Source organism: Pogoniulus pusillus, chromosome 29 (assembly GCF_015220805.1).
Source record: "Pogoniulus pusillus isolate bPogPus1 chromosome 29, bPogPus1.pri, whole genome shotgun sequence".
NCBI classification, from domain to species: Eukaryota; Metazoa; Chordata; class Aves; order Piciformes; family Lybiidae; genus Pogoniulus; species Pogoniulus pusillus.
Window position 1 is genome coordinate 7,029,687 of NC_087292.1, and position 17,930 is coordinate 7,047,616.

The following is a 17,930-nucleotide window of genomic DNA, read 5'->3' on the forward strand; positions in this document are numbered from 1 at the left end:
TTGGCATACCAGGCTAGCCTGTGAAGCTGTGAGAAGGATGATGGGTCAGACATGTGCCACCACCGATCTCCCTGGGATGGACAAATACTCTTGGAGAGAACAATCTGCTGCAGCCTGGAGACATTGGCAGTGCAGGTTGGGTTTTGAGCGGAACAACTAGTTTTTAAATCATGGAATCCTAGAATCAGTCAAGGTTGGAAGGGACCACAAAGATCGTCTAGTTCCAACCACCCTGCCATGGCCAGGGACAGCCTACCCTAGAGCAGGCTGCCCACAGCCTCTCTAGCCTGACCTTAAACACCTCCAGGGATGGGGCCTCAACCATCTCCCTGGGCAACCCACTCCAGGCTCTCATCACTCTCATGCTCAACTTCCTCCTCACATCCAGTCTGAACCTACCCACCTCCAGCTTTGCTGCATTTGCCCTAGTCCTGTCACTCCCTGAGAGCCTAAGAAGTCCCTCCCCAGCTTTTTTGTAGGCCCCCTTCAGATACTGTAAGGCCACAAGAGGGTCACCTGGGAGCCTCCTCCAGACTGAACAGCCCCAACTCTTTCAGGCTGTCCTCATAGGAGAGGAGTCAGAGCTGATGGTCAGACTCTGCTTGTGGTTAGGTTGGTGTAAAGGTGATGTTGCTTATAGGAAGATAATGGCTTTGGACCACAGGTCCTGGTGGGATTATTGGCAACTCAAAACTGCTGGGGGCTTTCCATACCTCCCAGGTTCAGAAGCTTCACTTTAAGACTGGTTAGTGCTCAGGGCTATCAGCTCTCCCAGCTTTAAAGAGGGCTGGATTTCTCTCCAAGCCCTGGCTTTTGAAGCCACACAACTGTGTGGGAATTGCAACTTTCTGGTTTTTCACTTTTAAGTAATCTCAAAGCTTTTGTGTTTATGGCACAAATGTGAACTTCTGACAGGTCAGAAAGTGGGAGCCAAATCAACAGAGCGTGTTTATAAGCCAGTACAGATGGTTTCCAGCCAGTCCTGTGGCTGTAATTCAGTTTTTCCAATGCTTGTGACTGGCAACAGGATGGTATTTCCTCCTCTCCAGGCAAAATGGCTCTCCCACCCACTCCAGTACATGCCAGGCCAGGCTAACCTGATAGTTCTGGGAATGAGAAAGAAAGAAGCAAATGCCAACACCACTGTTTTCCTGGTGTGTTCCTGGGGCCAGCACTCCGAGCAGCTGGAGCTCCAAGAACTGCCCCATCCATGAGGGAGCCTGGCACCTGAACCTTGCTCCCAGTGGCTCTCACAGAATGGGAATTTTCACAGCATCCAGCTGTGCTGACTCGGTGGTTTTGCCTTTCCTCTCTTCCTCTTTTGCTGAATCACCCTTTTCACAAGCCTCTGGAGCTCTTTGTTGATTTGGAGAAGGAAATGGGAGCCCTTGCCCAGCCAGCTGAGAGGGACAGGAAGCTCTGCCAGCTTTCCCCGTTCTGCCCTAGCTCTTCAAATGCTGCTCCTCTCTGCTAGGGTAACTTGAAAGCTCTGGAGGGTGACAGTGGAGGGATGCCACTCAGAGATAACAGCCCCTCCAGCAGCAGGGAGCTGCCTGGCACAGGAACCTGGCCAGGTTTACAGCTGTCAGCCCCACATCTGGGTCACCCAGCCCCATAAACTCAGTGTCTCTGGCCATCTCATCAGCATTTGATGCTTACAGCATCCTGCTCAGCGGTTGTAAGGGGTACTCAGCATCCAGGGAAGGGCATATTTGCTTTTTTTATCACAGCCTTGGATTTTGATGGCATCTTGGTAAACCCTGAAGCATAAGGGTGACACTGGTGAAGTTAAAGGGCAGGGCAGACAGAGGGGGAAATGGGCTGGGTTAGTGGCCATCAGGAGATCGTGGCTCACAGCAGCAAAGTCCCAGAGCATTCTTCCAATGTGGGAATGGGAGCAGAAGAATGAAGGTCCCTGGGTCAGGGGTGGGAAGGGGATTTGGATGTTGCACTAAATGGCTTGGCAAAGTGGGCTTCTAGCAGTCAAATGGTACTAGTGTACCTGGCTACTAGCTGAGCCCTGTGGTTGGAAAAATTGTTTCCAACCCAGCTCCAGCTTCACTTGTCTGGACAGCCAAGTGAGACCCTTTATGTAAACACAGTTCCTGTCCCATTTGGGAGAGCTTCTTTCTCCTCTGCAGCTTCTTCGATGAGCTGAGCTGTGTCAGGTCTCAGCCAGCATGGAGCCACATGGACTGGCCAGCATCCTGGGGCTCTCTTGCAGCCAGATTGTCCACCCTCCCTCAAAGCATTTCACTCCAAATCCACAAAGAAGCAGACAGCAAGGGAGAGATCCACGGAGAAGTGCCCCAAGGAATGCTTGGGTGCTCTATTAGGAACTTAGTTGAGGAAATCCCAGACCAATACTGTGGTGACTTGGGGAGGAGGCAAGGCCCCCATCAACCTAAACCTTCGAGGAGGCTGCAGAATCTGCTGTGGGGGAAAAAAGAAGCCTGTCTTTGACAGGACTTGTCCTCTCTCCCACCCTGTGACTGAAAGCACAACTTGTTTTTCTGAGACAGAGGAATATTTAAGAGTCTCCTGGGCAGCAAGTGCCTGGGATGCTCCCAGCTGCCAAGTTGGATGGATGGAGGTTTTCTGGTGAGGCTCTGGAAGATCTGGGATCATGGCTGGCAGAGGCACAGCTTGGCCTGCAAAGCAGCACCAAGGGGTCAGAGCATGGCCAGCCATGCTGCTACCCAGTGCTGGATGAGGGCTGTAATTGGAGAAGAATGGGAAGTGCCAGGGATGCAGTACAAAAACTGCCAAGATGGGTGCGGGTGTGAGTGTCCTGGAATGCAAGGAGTTGAAAGTACTGCACCTCAGCTGGCAAATAAAAGCTGTCTTGGTTTGCAAAGGCTCATTACAAACGTCTGCAGGCTGGGGAGATCCCAAAAGGGGGAAGAAACCTCTCTTTTCTGGAGCAGTTCCTGAGGAGAGGATGCAGAGAGAACTTGGGGTGCAAGTCCAAGATAGACCTGCAGGGCTCACATTTGGAAAAGAAAGGAGGGGCAGCAAGAGAGGATACAAAAAGCAGCTGGCAGGAATCAAGAATAATTGAATGGCTTTGCAAAAAATGGCCACGGCAATTAAAAGTGTGTTAAGCTTTTGGGAGGGGAAATACGAGGTAAGTAAAATGCCCCAGTTCTGCCCCCGGTGGCAGGGCAGCAAGAAGAGACAACACCAAATGCGGCCATGGCACAGCTGTTGGCCTGCTGGAGGGGTACTGAGGGATGACCAAATCCCGTTGTGTCAGGAGCTGGGTGTACAGGACAGTGGGGAAAACCAGGAGCCTCGAAGGGAAGTGATGGGTGAAGCTGCTTCTGCTTACCTGTGTGTACAGAGGATGGAGGATTGGAGCCACGGAAAGGCTGAGCTGCCCAGGTGCTCATGCTGGCTTCACCTTCCTTCTCCATCCTCACATGACACCTAAGGAAGAAATGGTGTCCTTTGCTGAAATGTCCTCTGCACCATTTTGTGATCAGGTATCTGCAGCACAGATTCATCCTTCCTTTTGTGTTTCAGCCCTAGGGTTTGTGTTCCAGCCCTAGGGTTTTCACTGTGTAACCCCTGCCTTGGGTGAGATCCACTCCCGTGGCATTATCAAGCACTAGTCTTAGATGCCATGACAAGGACAAAGCACTTGAGCTGTCACATCCCAAGGTGTCCAGGCTGAGGTTACAAGTTCCTTCACTGCTGGTGATCTGGCTAGGGGCTGCAGGATCTGGTGGCAGCCACCATCCACCAGATCCTGCTCCCCACAAGCCCCACTGGGGTCGGTAGCCAGTGCTGTCTGGCGTCCCCTCCTCAGGGACCACAACCATGCCTGGCCACCCACAGTAGCTGCTTTCAGTCCAACTGCACTGAGAGGTAGAACTCAGAAATATTGAGCTGCCAGAAAACGTGCTTCCTTCCTTAGCTGGTTTGTCACATCCTTTAGAGAAGTTCCATACTGGGTCTGGGACCTGGTGTCCAGGCTGAGCTTGGCACCGTAGGGGCACAGGGGGAACCTCTGTGTCTTCCACTGCTGTCAACCTTCTCAGTAGAGCAGAGCTGAGGAACTGAGGCACTGGGAGGCAACAGGACTTGCCTGGAAACAAGCCATGGCATTTCTGCTTTCCTAAGGCTAGAGATGGGACACATACACATTACAAACTCCCAAAAAGACAGAAAGCCAGCATGATGGGGGTGGAGAAGTGAAACTGGGGTGGAGGACACCCATACTCTGTGACTTTGTGGGGCAGGGAGGTCTGCAGGCTGGGAGAAGGGAAGGAAAAGCCATCACAGAGAGCAACCACCCTGCAGGACAGGTCTCAGAGCCCGAAGGAAGCACCTGGGGGTGCTGAGTGTGGGTGCTGTAGGCAGAGCAGGCTCTGAGGATTTTGCAGCAGGGTATGCAACATTCATCATGTCTTGGCCAGTCTCAGTCTCCTCTGGAGTCTTGAGAGCTGGGGCCTCGTATAGTTTGATCCCTGGGAGGTTGAATGCTGGGGTGTCTGGTCTGGAAGAGGAAAGAGGAACTGCCTTTGGAAGTCGCAAACAATTTGGAAGCCACCACCTGAAGCTCGGTAGCTCAGGCTGCAGCAGGATGGTGGGCTGGAGAAAGAGGGAGGGTATGCATCGATGCTGACAGCTGTGTCTGGAGTTGCTGAAGCGAAGGGTTGCAACGGGAGCCGAGAGCTGGTTGCGATGGGACACAGCTGTTCCATGCAGGTGTCAGCTGCCTGCCCAGATCCCACCTCCCAGCAGCACCCATAGGCTCTTTGGGAGCAGGGTGTGGGGCTAAGAAGAGCGCTCCTCTGGCTCGGGTGAGAGGAAGGAAGCGACGGGGGAGGAGGAGCTGCTGAGAGCCAGGAGTGGCACTGTCGGCGGGGAGCAGCTCCTGGGGTTCTGGGCTGCTTTCTCCAAAGCCGGGGAGGTCCCGGCTGAGGGCCAGCAGCTGCCCAGGTAATGTGGAAGGTCCCGGGCAGTCTGGTGTGTGCCGCATGGAGACGGCGGGAGTGTGGGTGGGGTGGCCGTGCCTGCCGTGGGGTGGCCGTGCCTGCCGTGGGGTGGCCGTGCCTGCCGTGGGGTGGCCTCCCGGAGCAGAGCAGGCTGGTGTCGGTAGAACACCTGCCTTGTTCTGGGAGAGCGCTTAGCTGGAGGGGGGGAGGTGAGCTGTGCTCCTCCGTGGGGAAGGGCTGTCCCCTTCGTCCCATGCTAAGGCCATGTGCTGCTCCTGGGGATGCTCTCTTCCTCTGAGGGATTTATTTGTTGAATGTGACTCGGTGTCCTTGGGATGGCTTCAAAAACTTTTCTCCTGCCCTGCCCCCCTGTTAATCTCTCTCCAGAGTGTAATTTATGCCCGCTCCATTCATGGTGTGGCTGAGGCTTGTGGGGAGAAGTCTGTGCCTCTGTCTGCTGCCTGCCTGTCTGCAGTCATCCTGGGTGACACCCAGAGGGACTTAAACTCACTCAGCTGAAAACTGCATCAGAGCCATCTTCTTCCCAGTGCCCCCAGCTCTGGGGCTAAGTGAGTCCCCAGAGGGCAGCTGCCCACCGAGGCAGTGGGGCAGTAAGGCCCATGGGGAGGACACTGGCTTAGCAGAAGGGATGAGGTGCTCAGGAGTGTGTTCTGCTGGATGCTCCAGAGCTGTGTTACGCCCAGGCACCCTGGCTTCTCCCTAAGGTGCTGCTCAGCATTCCTGAGGACTTTTTCCAAGACCTCACATCAAACCGTGTGGGTTGTGCCTGTTTATCTCCCCAGGCTGTTCCTCATGCACTTTTCAGGTTTTTCTCATTGTACATCTCAGCCAGGAGCCCATCAGCACTGCCCTGGGAGGATTTGGGACAGCCCCTTGTTCCCCTGCAGCCAGCAGCTCTGTCCTGTTTGCTGCCAGCCCCTGCGGCAGCGCGGGGAGGGCAGCTGGAGAGCTGCCCACCCGGCAGCCATGCCCAGGAAAGCTGGGCTCAGCAGGTTGTTGGGCGGCCCCGTGACCCTAGCCCTGCTCCCAGCGGAGCTGATGGAGGCACCGAAGCTTCGGGAGCTGGCTAGGGCTTCCCTGCCGTCCGCCCCCGGGAGGATCTGGGCTTTGGGCTTTTTCCCAGTGGGGGAGACTGGATATGGAGCTGGGACATCGTCTCCTCGTTCAGATCACCTTCCAGGAGGAATGTCTGGGAGCGGGACAGGGCTGAGCTGGTGCCAAACAGATCAGAGAGACTGGGCAGCTGCTGGGGCAGAGGGGTCTTCGGGTGGCACCTGTTTATCCTCATCCCTTTGGGTAAGGAACCAGCTCTCACCTGCTGCCACTTGGGCTGGGTGTGCAGCAGTGCCTTGTGAAATCAGCATCGCAGAGCTGGCCGAGTGTCCTGCAGGCAGCACGATCCCTTTGCTGGCAACCCCTGGGAAGAGGGGTGATGGCAGCAGGGATAAGGCGAGGAGCCATGACTGGCAGGTTTGGCAGTGCCTAGGTGGGATGCCTTCTCCAAGTGGGAAACACTAGGTTTGGATTCTATTCAAAGTGAACACATGGTGTAGGCAGCAGCACCCCAAATTTCTCACCTCTCTGCCCTGAGGTTATTTGGGTACATGGACAGTGCAGGGCAGGAGGTCTCCTACAGACCAAATGCTTGTTTGAAAGGGATGTTGACAGCTGGATTTCAAAGGTAAGATTTTTCCCTCCCTCAGGGGCAAATATGATGCTGCATCCCAATGGCCAGGGTTGGTCTGCTCCAAGCTGGATGCAGTAACTAGTGCTCTGCCTTCCACCCTGTGTTCTGATGCTCACAGGGGCCAATATTCATCAAAATTCATCAAACTGAACCTCAGTTTCCCTAGAGGTTTACATGTCCCTGTGATGGGGCTGTGTTTGCAGCTGAGAAATGACTCTCCTGGAGCAAACCAGCATAGCAGTTAGCTGCTGGAGCCCTCTGAGTCTCTGCCTGTCTCTCGCTTGCAGTCTCAAACAATGAACTATGTGGGGCAGCTGGCTGAGACCGTCTTTGTCACTGTGAAGGAGCTGTACCGGGGTCTGAACCCTGCCACCCTGACAGGCTGCATCGATGTGGTCGTGGTGAGGCAGCCTGATAACTCCTTCCAGTGCTCCCCGTTTCACGTGCGCTTCGGGAAGCTGGGCGTGCTGCGCTCCAGGGAGAAGGTGGTAAGTGAGATATTAGATCCATGTGGTATTATGGACAAATTCTTCACAGGCAGATACTGGAACAGGTTGCCCAGGGTGGCTGTGGATGCTCTCTCCCTGGAGGTGTTCACAGCCAGGTCGGATGAGGCCTTAAGCAACCTGGGCTAGTGGGAGGTGTCCCTGCCCATGGCAAGTGGGTAGGAACTGGGTGATCTTTAAGGTGCCTTCCAACCCAAATGGCTCTAGGAATCTGTGATGCCTGGCCCAGGATGATGCTTCCTCTCTGGTGTCTCCAGATCTAGGGTTTTCAATAGATCTCCAATAATCTGTGGGTTAATCCTGGTGCCTCCAGACAATAGAAGGACTTTGAGGGGAATGGGAGCCTTGCCACATTTTGGAGGGGAATGCCACCAAACAGAACTCATCCTCTTCCAGAGAGGATTCTAATTCTCAGGAAAACTGGGATAGGTCCCTTGCCTCAAAAGCTAAGTGATCACCATCACTCTGAACAACCCCAATGCATCCCCTCCTTGGGGAAGTGCCTTTCTGTTTGCTGATAAATGGATGGGCTGATTCTGCCCCTTGCCAGGTTGACATTGAAATCAATGGGGAGCCTGTGGACCTGCACATGAAGCTGGGTGACAATGGAGAGGCCTTCTTCGTCCAGGAGTCGGATGAGAATGAGGTTGGTGATGATGAGGTGCTGCTGGTCTGTATCTGCCTATGACTACATGAAAGCGCAGGCTTGAGGTGGAAGGACTGAGTTTGGACTGCTTTTCATCCCCAGGATGGCTCCATTTATCCCCTCTCATGTTTTATGTGTCCAGAAAGGTTCCTGCTTGAAGGACCTTGCAGCTGACATGGAGGATCTGAACACTGGAGCATCCTGAGGGACCATTAGACCAAATGTCTGCATTCCAGACTGTCCTCCATCAATGGCTGTGGCTGCTGGCCAGCTAGGCAGATATCTTGGAACTTAGCTCCTTGGGGCATCTTGTGACAGAGATGAGAGAGAGCCAGATGCTGTGGCAAGCTGCCTGCTGCACTGGGAAGTGGAGTGAGGCTAGTTGTGGCTTTCAGAAATCTTGGCAGCTATATTCCAGGCTGTTTGGTGATTGCTGGTAGCTTGAGCTGGGTTTCAGAGCAGGGAGAGGGCTCCAGAGCTGAATCCCTTTTGAAGCCTTTGTAATTCTAGTCTTGTGGTGCCATCTCCTGCCTGCCTCTCCTTGCGTGTGTTGGAGATGTCTTTAGCTGGGGACTGGATGGACCTGCCTCTCTTTCATTTGCTTGAATGGACAAAACCTTTGCTTTTGGGCCTAGCCACAAACCCACCCTCAGGGTGAGGTCCCAGTGGTGTTGGTTGTGCTGGTGGCTTATGCTGCCGAGACAAGAGCAGTGAGCTGCCAGTCTGGGAAGGAGAGTACTGGAACCGATGGGATCTTCCCGTCCTTGTTTCACAGGGCAGCATCCCCTCCTGCCTCTGCACATCCCCCATCCACACGGAGCATAGCCCAAGGGATGCTGCTCAGTCACCTTGTGGGCAGGAGATCTCCAGTGCTGAAGCCACCCTGCGCAAGGGGCGGCACCACCGCAGGAAGCCCAAGTGGAAGGAGCTGCCAGACTCTGAGTTAGAAGGCTATGAGGAGACCCAGAGTGAGGTGTCCATGGAGGGGTTGTGTGAGCTGCCAGCCCCCAGGTGAGCTGCTTGGCCCAGGCAGGGTGATGCAGTGGCTCAAGCCTGTCAGTATGCCCAGCAGCACTGAAATGTGGGGAAGCAGTCCTTCAAGTTGGACTCCTGTGGCCTGCAAAGCCAGTGGAAATGATGAAGTGGGCTACCACTGGCTTTCCAGGTGAGGAGGCAGGTGCTTGAGAGTAGCATAACCAAACTCTTTGCTCCTCTGCAGTGATTCATTGTATTTCTCCTTCACTGAGCTCCCTGAAGAAGAAACCAGGTCACTGCAGTCCCCGGAGATGCACCCTTACTCTGATGGGGAGCTGGGCTCCATAGACAGGTAACAGACAGAGCCAGGGTCATCTGCTCAGCTTTGAGAGCAGGGGACATGCCCTGTAGCTGGGAAGGTGGTAAGCAAGAAGGATTTGGAGTGACAGGAGAGGAGTGTTTTCCTGGTCTGATATGGTGTGGATGGAGGAAAGCTCAGAGTCCTTGAGGGATGCTGTGGCCACAGATGTGAGCAGACTGCACAGGGCTCTCCTGCCTCTGCTGATGAACTGCTTCTGGACAACCAGAAGCACAGGACTTTGCTTCCTTGGGCCTCAGCTTCCTGTGAGTCCTGTTCATTTGGAAGAGGATAGTCTTATGGGGCAGAACTGACTCTATGGGAAACCAGCCTCACAGGGTTCTTGACCCTGAAGTGTCCTTGTAGTGATAGGAAAGCATGAGGCTGTAGAGTAGACGAGGTCCTACATTGCCTTCTCTCCTTGTAGCCCCACCTTGAGCCATCCCTCTTCTCCCAAAAGTGACTCTGAGCTGGAGATCAGACCACTGGAGAATTTTGCTCTAGAAGCTGAATCCCACATGCAGTGGACCTGGGGAAAGCTTCCTCAGGTGAGTCCCTACTCTTGCTCTTGTACCAGCTGATGGGAGGGGGGTGCCTGAAAAGCCTACAGAAAGTGGAGGATGCTGTGGCCAGAATGCCTCAGGGCAGTTGTCCTCTTCAGCCTGATGCTTTGAGCAACATCTTCAAACCTGTTCTTCTGCTCTTCTTGAGGTGAATAAATCTGAACGAGTTGAACCAGTGAAGCCCACCAAGACCATTGCTACTGCAGCAACCAGAGCTTTTGCAACATCAGTCCTGGTGGGTGAGGCAACTCATCTTGTTTCCACCTCTGAAGGTCTGGGAGAAGATCCAGGCCCAGCAGAATTTCAGGACATGCCTTCTTGCACTGTGTCTGTTGTTAAGCCAACACCCACATCTCAGGATGAGAATGGCCTCTCTGGACTGAAGCACATCCAGCACCCAGTGGGGGCAGAGACCTCTGCAGCCCCACAGAAGAAGCAGGAGGGAGGTGGGAGTGTTGTGCCAGAGGTTCAGCCAGATGTGGAGACCTTAGAGGGAGCTGCTGTTCTGATGCAGGTGGCCTCAGAGGGCCCTGAGCCACAGCTGGAAAGCCAGAGGAGACAAGGTGAGTGGGTGCCTGGTGCTCCTGGAAGAGGTCTTGGAGCCTGCAGGTGTATCTGGCTTGGATGATGGGCTGGGTGGTTCATTCAATGTAACTGCTTCATGACTGCCTTGTGTAACAGAGGTGTAAGTTGTTTGCTTGTGCTACAAGCTCCTCTTGAAGAGGTATTCCTCATGCTTCCTCCTTTCAGTTCCTCCCAGCTCCCCAGGAAAACATGCTTGCTTTGTTTCCTGAAGTCCATCCTTAGATGTCCCTGCTTTTGCATGCTTAGAAGATTTCTCAGCAGTATAAATCATAACTTAACTGGAAGTGTCTGGCAGTGCCTGACCTGTGTCGTCTTCCCAAGCATGCCAAGTCAGGTGAACAGTCACACAGATCAAAGCATGCTTGCAACTCCTTTGATGGTGTGTTTAAGGACTTTAGTGTTGTCACTTGTCCTAAGCAACCTCATTCTTCTAGCCAGCACAAACTCAGAACAAAACTGTGTCCCTGAAGAGGAGGTGCTTGGGACTCCTCACCATAGAGAGATAACTGGTAACAAACTGCATAGTGCTGATCTCAGACACCACCTTCAGACTGTCATAGCAGAACATAGGCAGGGCTTTGGCTTGTCATTTGGGTCCTCTTGGCAAGTGGTCTCAGGCCAGTGCAGGTGTCTTAAGGTACTTCTACTGTTGATCTAAGTCAGATTTTCAAGTAGGAAAAGAGATGTCCTCTTCATGTGGCAGGATGATGCTCAGTAGATACTGAGATGGTTGGGAAGGTGATTTGGCTTTCTCCTTTGTCTGTGCATTGAGGATCTATCAAAACAAGTCTTCACTTGAGTCCCAGTGATGTTTACCTGGAAGACCTCTCCAACCTGGATGAGGAGCAAGTGACTCTCTGTTTCCCCAGGTATGAGTTGCCTCAGCTAGCCAAGCTCAGACCTTCTCGAACACTTCTCCTGCAGCCAAGGCTGGAGGTACATCTGAGGCTGTTGCCTGATGTTGCCACTGTTTCTTCTCTTGCTGATAGAGACACAGAGCAGAGTTTGAAGTCTGTGGAAGACCCCAGCAACCCTCAGCTGCCATCTGACCTGCCTGCTGAGACCCCTATGGACTCTCATCCTGATTTGATGCCCACCATTGCTCTGTCACTCTGTGGAGGCCTGGATGGCAGCAGACAAATCTCTTGTGGTAGGTTGAGGGGAGGGGGATCTGTTGTCCTGAAATCCATGATGTACAGCAGGGGCATGACACAGTCTCTGTCTCCCCAGAGAAGTTCCTGGAGCGTGTGGTCTCCTACCAGCAGTTTGCTGAGAATCCAGGACTTGTTGATGACCCAAACCTGGTGATATTGGTCAACAAGAAGTGAGTGGCCTTTGCTTCCTGCTGCTTCATCATGAGACAGCTGCTGTGGCACTGTCCCTGCAGAAGCACCCCTGTAAGACTGTGATTGCATCCCAAACACTGCTCATACCGCAGTAGTCGTGCGAGGGGACCTTCTGGCCATGCTGCAGGGTGGCCATCTGGAAACAGCCCTCACTCCCAAAGTGGTGACATTCCCATCCTCCCTGCTTCTTCCAGGTACTACAACTGGGCAGTGGCTGCTCCCATGATCCTGTCCCTGCAGGCTTTCCAGAAGAACATTCCTCAGGTCAGTGACACAACACATTTACTGGCCATGCTGCTTGGCAGGGCTTGAAGAGTGCAATGAGGCTGCAAATGGCCTAGTTTCCTCCCTGGGCTTTTGCAGGCAGCCTGGGGCAGAGCTGAGCATCATTCCAGCCCATGAAGCCTGAGGTCTGTCCTTCCCCCAGAGAGACTTTAGGATGGTTTTTTGGGTACCTGAGTATGATTAGTACATAGAAAACAGATTTCCTTGTTAAAAAGCTCCTATTCTGAGGGCTGTGTCTGGGCAAGGCCATGGGACCTGTCAGTCTGGGGGATCTGGAAGTGCATAAACCTATTCCAGAGCTCTGTAGGTCTTTTCTGTGTTACGGAGTAAGGCACCTAGACCATCTTTTTCTAGGTACAAGAGGGGAACAAGTCATTGTACCCTTTCTCCTGAAACCATCTCACTCACAATGTGGCCAGAGTCACATCCTGAACACGAGCCAGTGGTATCCTGGCCTAGATCAGGAGCAGTGTGGCCAGCAGGACAAGGGAGGTTATTCTGCCCCTGTACTCAGCACTGCTCAGGCCACAGCTTGAATCCTGTGTCCAGTTCTGGGCTCATCAATTCAAGAGAGATGTTGAGGTGCTGGAACGTGTCCAGAGGAGGGTGACAAAGCTGGTGAGGGGCCTGGAACACAAACCCTATGAGGAGAGGCTGAGGGAGCTGGGGGTGTGCAGCCTGCAGAAGAGGAGGCTCAGGGCAGAGCTCATTGCTGTCTACAACTACCTGAAGGGAGGCTGTAGCCAGGTGGGGTTGGTCTCTTCTGCCAGGCAACCAGCAACAGAACAAGGCAGGACAGTCTCAAGTTGTGCTGGTGAAGGTCTAGGCTGGATGTTAGGAGGAAATTCTTCACAGAGAGAGTGATTGGCATTGGAATGAGCTGCCCAGGGAGGTGGTGGAGTCATCGTCCCTGGAGGTGTTTATGCAAAGCCTGGTCGAGGCACGTAGTGCCATGGTTGATTGGACAGGGCTGGGTGCTAGGTTGGACTGGATGATCTTGGAGGTCTCTTCCAACCTGGTTGACTCTATGATTCTATATCAAATTATTCTTGGAAATAGATACATTGTGATCATCTATATCCTGTGAATAACCTTGCAAAGGAAACCCAGCCTGGACAAGAGTCTCCTCTGCCTCCCTGGGCTAAGGACTGACTGCATCCTATGTTCTGTCATATTTGCAGAGCACTATTGACCAACTGGTGAAGGAGAAGATGCCCAAGAAAGGCAGCAGGTGGTGGTTCTCTTGGAGGAGGAGAGAATTCCCAGTGGAGGAGGTATGTTTGCAGCACTGGCTGTGACAGCCATGTCCCCAGGGGACTGGGATCATTTGTGTGGTTGGCAGGGGTAGGGATAGGAGAGCAGCAGGGTTTTGGGGATGGCCTGGGGGTGAGTATGAGGGCAGCCTGTTGGCAAGGTGACTTCTGAAGATTGTTGCCATCCCCTCAGGTCTGCTAATGCCTGAGCAGCAGAATACATGATGGTAGAGCAATATGGATCTTGGCAATGGTGAAACCTCTTACCAGATCCTCCTTATGCCACAGCCCAGGCACTACATATGCTCGCTGGTCTCCCCCACCACAGCATCAGGCTGTGGTTCCCCTTCATGAGACAGTGCCTTCATGAAGGCAGAGAAGGCATCATCCAAGTGACAGTAAAGCAAAGCATGTCCTGCCCTTGGCACTGAGATGCTATACTGTCACCCCTCTCTGCCTGCAGCAGCACTCAAGGCCAGGAACAGCCAGTGTGGGGACACTGCAGCACAACGCTGCTCAGCAGAGGTGAGTGCCTCCCTGCCAAGCTGCCATTAGGAGTCTGTGCATGCTCTGATCTCCTAAATGGCCAGTTGTTCCCTGGTCACCTCAGTGTACCAGCAGAGAGCTCTGTTAAGGCTCTGGCTCACCTCAGTCCAGCCAAGCTCCTATGAGACTGCTTCCTGGTGTGTGACCTGTGCTGGGTTCCCTCCACATCTCCCGTGGTGCTCGAGGGGACAGCCAAGGCCTGCAGGGTAAAGCCAACACACTCTTGCCATCTTTGATTAGGCAGGAGGAAGAGAAGTCTTCCAGTGATGATGAGCCCCTGCAGCCTGGGGACATGCTGGATCTGGCTGCCCCTGCACAGAAACCCCAGCCAACCTACAAGAAATCTCTGCGGCTCTCCTCCCAACAAATCGTGAGTGCCTTCCTCCTGCTCCTCCTCCTCCTCCACTGCCTGCTGGGGTGTGGAGAGGAGACACAACCCTTAAACAGGGCTTCCTGTACTTATTGCTTTCATGAGGCACCCAAGTATTTGGCCCTGGGTGGCCACCCTGTTAGAGGTGTTGTGCCTCTGATCTGGCCTCCAGCAAGCCTTGGACTGGTGTGAAGCTGTGCTGGTGCTACCACTCTCGTTCCCCACTGCCACAGGCGAGGCTGAATCTGCAGGAAGGCCCCAACGAGGTGGCATTCAGTGTGACAACTCAGTACCAGGGCACCTGTCGCTGTGAGGCCACCATTTACTTGTGGAACTGGGATGACAAGGTGGTGATCTCAGACATCGATGGCACCATCACCAGGTAGTAATCTATTTCCCACCCCACATTCTTGCTTCCCCCCACCATTAGGGGAAATGTCCTTTTCAAGGCTTGCATGGGCAGTCAGGAGGGACCACAAAGCCCTCCATGGTTGAAGTGGATGCCTACCAGGTTGAATCAGCCTAACTTGTTCTCCTTTCCTTCTAGGTCAGATGCTCTTGGGCACATCTTGCCACATCTGGGAAAAGACTGGACTCATCCTGGGATTGTTAAGCTCTTCCACAAAATCCACCTGTAGGTATTAGGTCAAAGGGAGGTAGAAGAATGAGAGAGAAGCTGAGTGGGAGCCAGAATCAGAGTTCTTTAGTCACTAGTGCTGGCCAAACCGGCCTCATTTTCTGCTGCTGATGCTGGTTGGTGCTTGCTGTGCTGCCTGGGTGATGATGTAGAGTGAAAGCAAGGCTCTCTCCTGGGAAGAGTGTATGCTGATGGTGCACTGGAGGACATGAGATCACAACCCTGAGGCTTCAGGCACAGCCTAACACCTTTGGGTCACTGTGCAGTGGTGGAAGGAGAGTTCAGTCATCATTTGGGTGCCAACTGCCTTTCTGGGTGCCCAGCTACACTTTCCATGTCTCCAGCATGTTGTGATGTCCTCGGGACCACCATCCCACCCTAGAGTACCATAGCTGTCCCCAGGACACCCCATGTGCCTTGGGGTGGCGTGTTGTCCCTGCACCAGCTGGAGCCTGGCAGCAGGTCCCAGCAGAGCCTGCCCTTGAGCTCCATGTGCCTGGCACCTCTGGCCACTAAGAGGCGCTGTGGTCTCGTGGATGGCTTGTCCCAGCCCTTGAGTGGGGGAAGTACAGAGCTCCCACTCCACGGGATCTGGGAGTGCGGAACTGGGACTGCCCTGCCTGACACTTGGGCTCCTCCTGTCACCTCCCATCCCACACCGTGTCCCTCTGCTAGTTGCCTGGGGGTCTGCAGGGCTGTGCCCAGCTCCCCACAAGCTGCAGGCAGCCCCATGATAAAGGTGCTGGCCCAGGGGTCCTGTCTGGGTGCCCAGGTACCAAGTAAAGGGCACCTGGCGGCCAGGATGGGTGTGCAGCTGCTGGGAAATACCTGGAGGATGGTATGGGGTCCTCCTCCAGCACTGCTCCTCACCAGTGAGGTGATGGGGATCTTTCCTGCCACCTGGCTTGCTGAAGGGGCAAACAGGGTTTGAGCTTAGGCCAAGTACTCAGTTTCATCCTCTCTTTCTTCTCCTCCTCCTCAGAGCAGGAGTGGGAGGATACCAGCTCAGATTTCCTTGTGCTCTCTTTAGGAATGGCTACAAGTTCCTCTACTGCTCAGCCAGAGCAATTGGCATGGCACACATCACCAAAGGCTACCTCAAATGGGTCAACGAGCAAGGCTGCTGTCTCCCCAAGGGCCCCATCCTGCTTGCCCCCAGCAGCCTCTTCTCTGCCTTCCACAGGTACTGCAATCTCTCCTCCTTCTTAGCACTGCACCTCCTGTGTCTCTGGGGATGGTGGGTGAGGGATGTCACAGCTTTGCACTACTTCTGGCCTCCTTGGTGCAGGATGCCTTTCACGGGAGGCAGCAGAGAAGCTCCTGATGCACAAAGCCTCTCTTGCCCTTCAAATCACTTCTCTGAGCCCTGTAGTCCTGGCCCACTGATGTCACCCTGATCTCTGCTCTATGCATGCATCTTGTGCTTGCAGGGAGGTGATTGAGAAGAAGCCAGAGGTGTTCAAGATTGCCTGCTTGATGGACATCCAAAACTTGTTTGCCACACAGCTGCCGTTCTACGCAGCCTTTGGGAACAGAGCCAGCGTGAGTGGGTCTCCTGGGGTGCAGGGAGGGCTTGGGCTGAGGTGGAGGTGATGCCTTCCTGCAGCTCTCATGCCTTGGTGGCCTGCCCCGGGCAGGATGTCTATGCCTACAAGCAGGTGGGACTGCCAGAGAGTCGCATATTCACAGTCAACCCCAAGGGAGAGCTGATCCAGGAGCTCACAAAGAACCACAAGTCAACGTAAGCTACCTGCTTGTTCCTCAGCACCCTTAGGGTGGTCTGGCTTTAACTCAGAGAAGCATCTCAAGGGGTAGAAAAGCAAACCAAGTCCCAGTGACCCCAATGCCAATTCTTTGCTGCCCGCATAGGTACGAGCGGCTGTCGGAGCTGGTGGAGCTCATCTTCCCTCCCCTGGGCCAGAGTGGGAGCGTGGCTCTGGTGTGCCCAGAGTACAGTCACTTTACCTACTGGAGATCTCCACTGCCTGCTCTTGACTTGGAGGCCTTTCCCTGATCCCACTACCTGTGGAGACCTGATCTGGGGCTCTCCTATGCGTCTCCTGCCAGGACTGGATGCTTCAGATGCAGCTCCTCCTTCTGTTTGCTGCTCAGCCATTTTGCACTTCTATTACAGGTCACTTTCTGCACTAGAATCACCCATTTTGGGGGCCAAAGTGGAGTAAGAGAGAGCTCCTAGGCTACAAAACCTCCATTTATGAAACGAACAACTAAGTTCTAGGAAAGTTCTATTAATGGTCTTAACAGCTTTGAAGTCTGGCTGTCTTTTAAAGGTAGTGGTGGGTCACTGTTATTTGTTGATGAGCCTCTGGTACAGTTAGCACTGCCTCCAGTATGAACAATGTTACCAGATAGTCCAGCTGTCTGCAGTTTGATAGCTGATGGAGTGAAGCTGTCCCATGATTTAGGTGGGTGGAAGCCATTGGGGTTTTGAGTGTCCCTCACTAGTTAGAGCAATAATTGATAATAAAAAAAGCTGTCATTCAGGCTGCCTCTTGTTTGCTGTAGCCCTGTGCATGAAAGAGGGAGGGTTAAAGTGCCCTCTGACAGATGTGGTTGTGTTTATCCTGATGAAGTGGCATGTCAAGAGGGGTCTGGTCTTGGTGGAAACAGGGGCAGGACCTCCAGTGTCCTTGGTCTGTGGAGCTGCTGCATGAGAAAGGAGTTTGCTTTTTCTCATCTACTACTTCCAACGTTTATTCAACAGGAGAGCAAACCCTGGCTGTATGTGTGCATAGATCTTTTGCACAGGAGCTTGTTCCTGTGCTGGAGTGTTCAGGCAAAGCTCAGTTGTCCTAAAGCAGGGTTGGTACTCAAGCAGCCTGTCCCCACAGTGGGTGGAGGACTTCTCTGAACCCTGGCTGCCAGCACTGCTGTGTTCAGCCAGCCTGGTGCCCCTGCTCAGGGCGGCCTCAGCTCTAACCACACAAAACAAGGCAGGCAGGAGCACTGCTGTGCTCCTTCCTCTGAGCTGGCATTCATCCCTGGAGGGATTTAAAAGACGTGGAGATGTGGTGCTGAGAGCCACGGCTTAGTGGTGGACTTGGCAGTGCTGGGTTAATGGTCTCAATAATGATCTTAAAGGTCTCTTCCAACCTAAATTACTCTGATTCCATGATTCTGTGAGTGGAAACCATCTCCTAGTTCACCTGCCTCAGTGCTTTAACTCTGCTTGTCTGCAAGCCACACAA

The 17,930-nt window shown here is 53.6% G+C and overlaps 1 protein-coding gene across 2 annotated transcripts; it reads left to right on the plus strand.

The window, feature by feature from the left end:
• Positions 1-4,818: 4,818 nt before the first annotated feature.
• Positions 4,819-17,225, plus strand: LPIN3 (lipin 3). Of its 2 annotated transcripts, XM_064167311.1 has the most exons (21): positions 4,819-4,947; positions 6,939-7,139; positions 7,708-7,803; positions 8,579-8,814; positions 9,023-9,130; positions 9,564-9,684; positions 9,848-9,934; positions 10,040-10,262; positions 11,057-11,153; positions 11,274-11,434; positions 11,515-11,608; positions 11,825-11,894; positions 13,097-13,189; positions 13,632-13,693; positions 13,955-14,084; positions 14,318-14,466; positions 14,632-14,718; positions 15,752-15,904; positions 16,152-16,263; positions 16,359-16,462; positions 16,591-17,225. In XM_064167311.1, exons 2-21 carry the CDS (start codon positions 6,948-6,950, stop codon positions 16,733-16,735), a joined length of 2,520 nt encoding a protein of 839 aa, XP_064023381.1. In that variant the 5' UTR covers positions 4,819-4,947; positions 6,939-6,947; the 3' UTR covers positions 16,736-17,225. The 2 variants fall into 2 exon arrangements, with proteins under 2 accessions (XP_064023381.1, XP_064023380.1); XM_064167310.1 differs by having other exon boundaries at positions 9,848-10,262.
• The last annotated feature ends 705 nt before the right edge of the window (positions 17,226-17,930 follow it).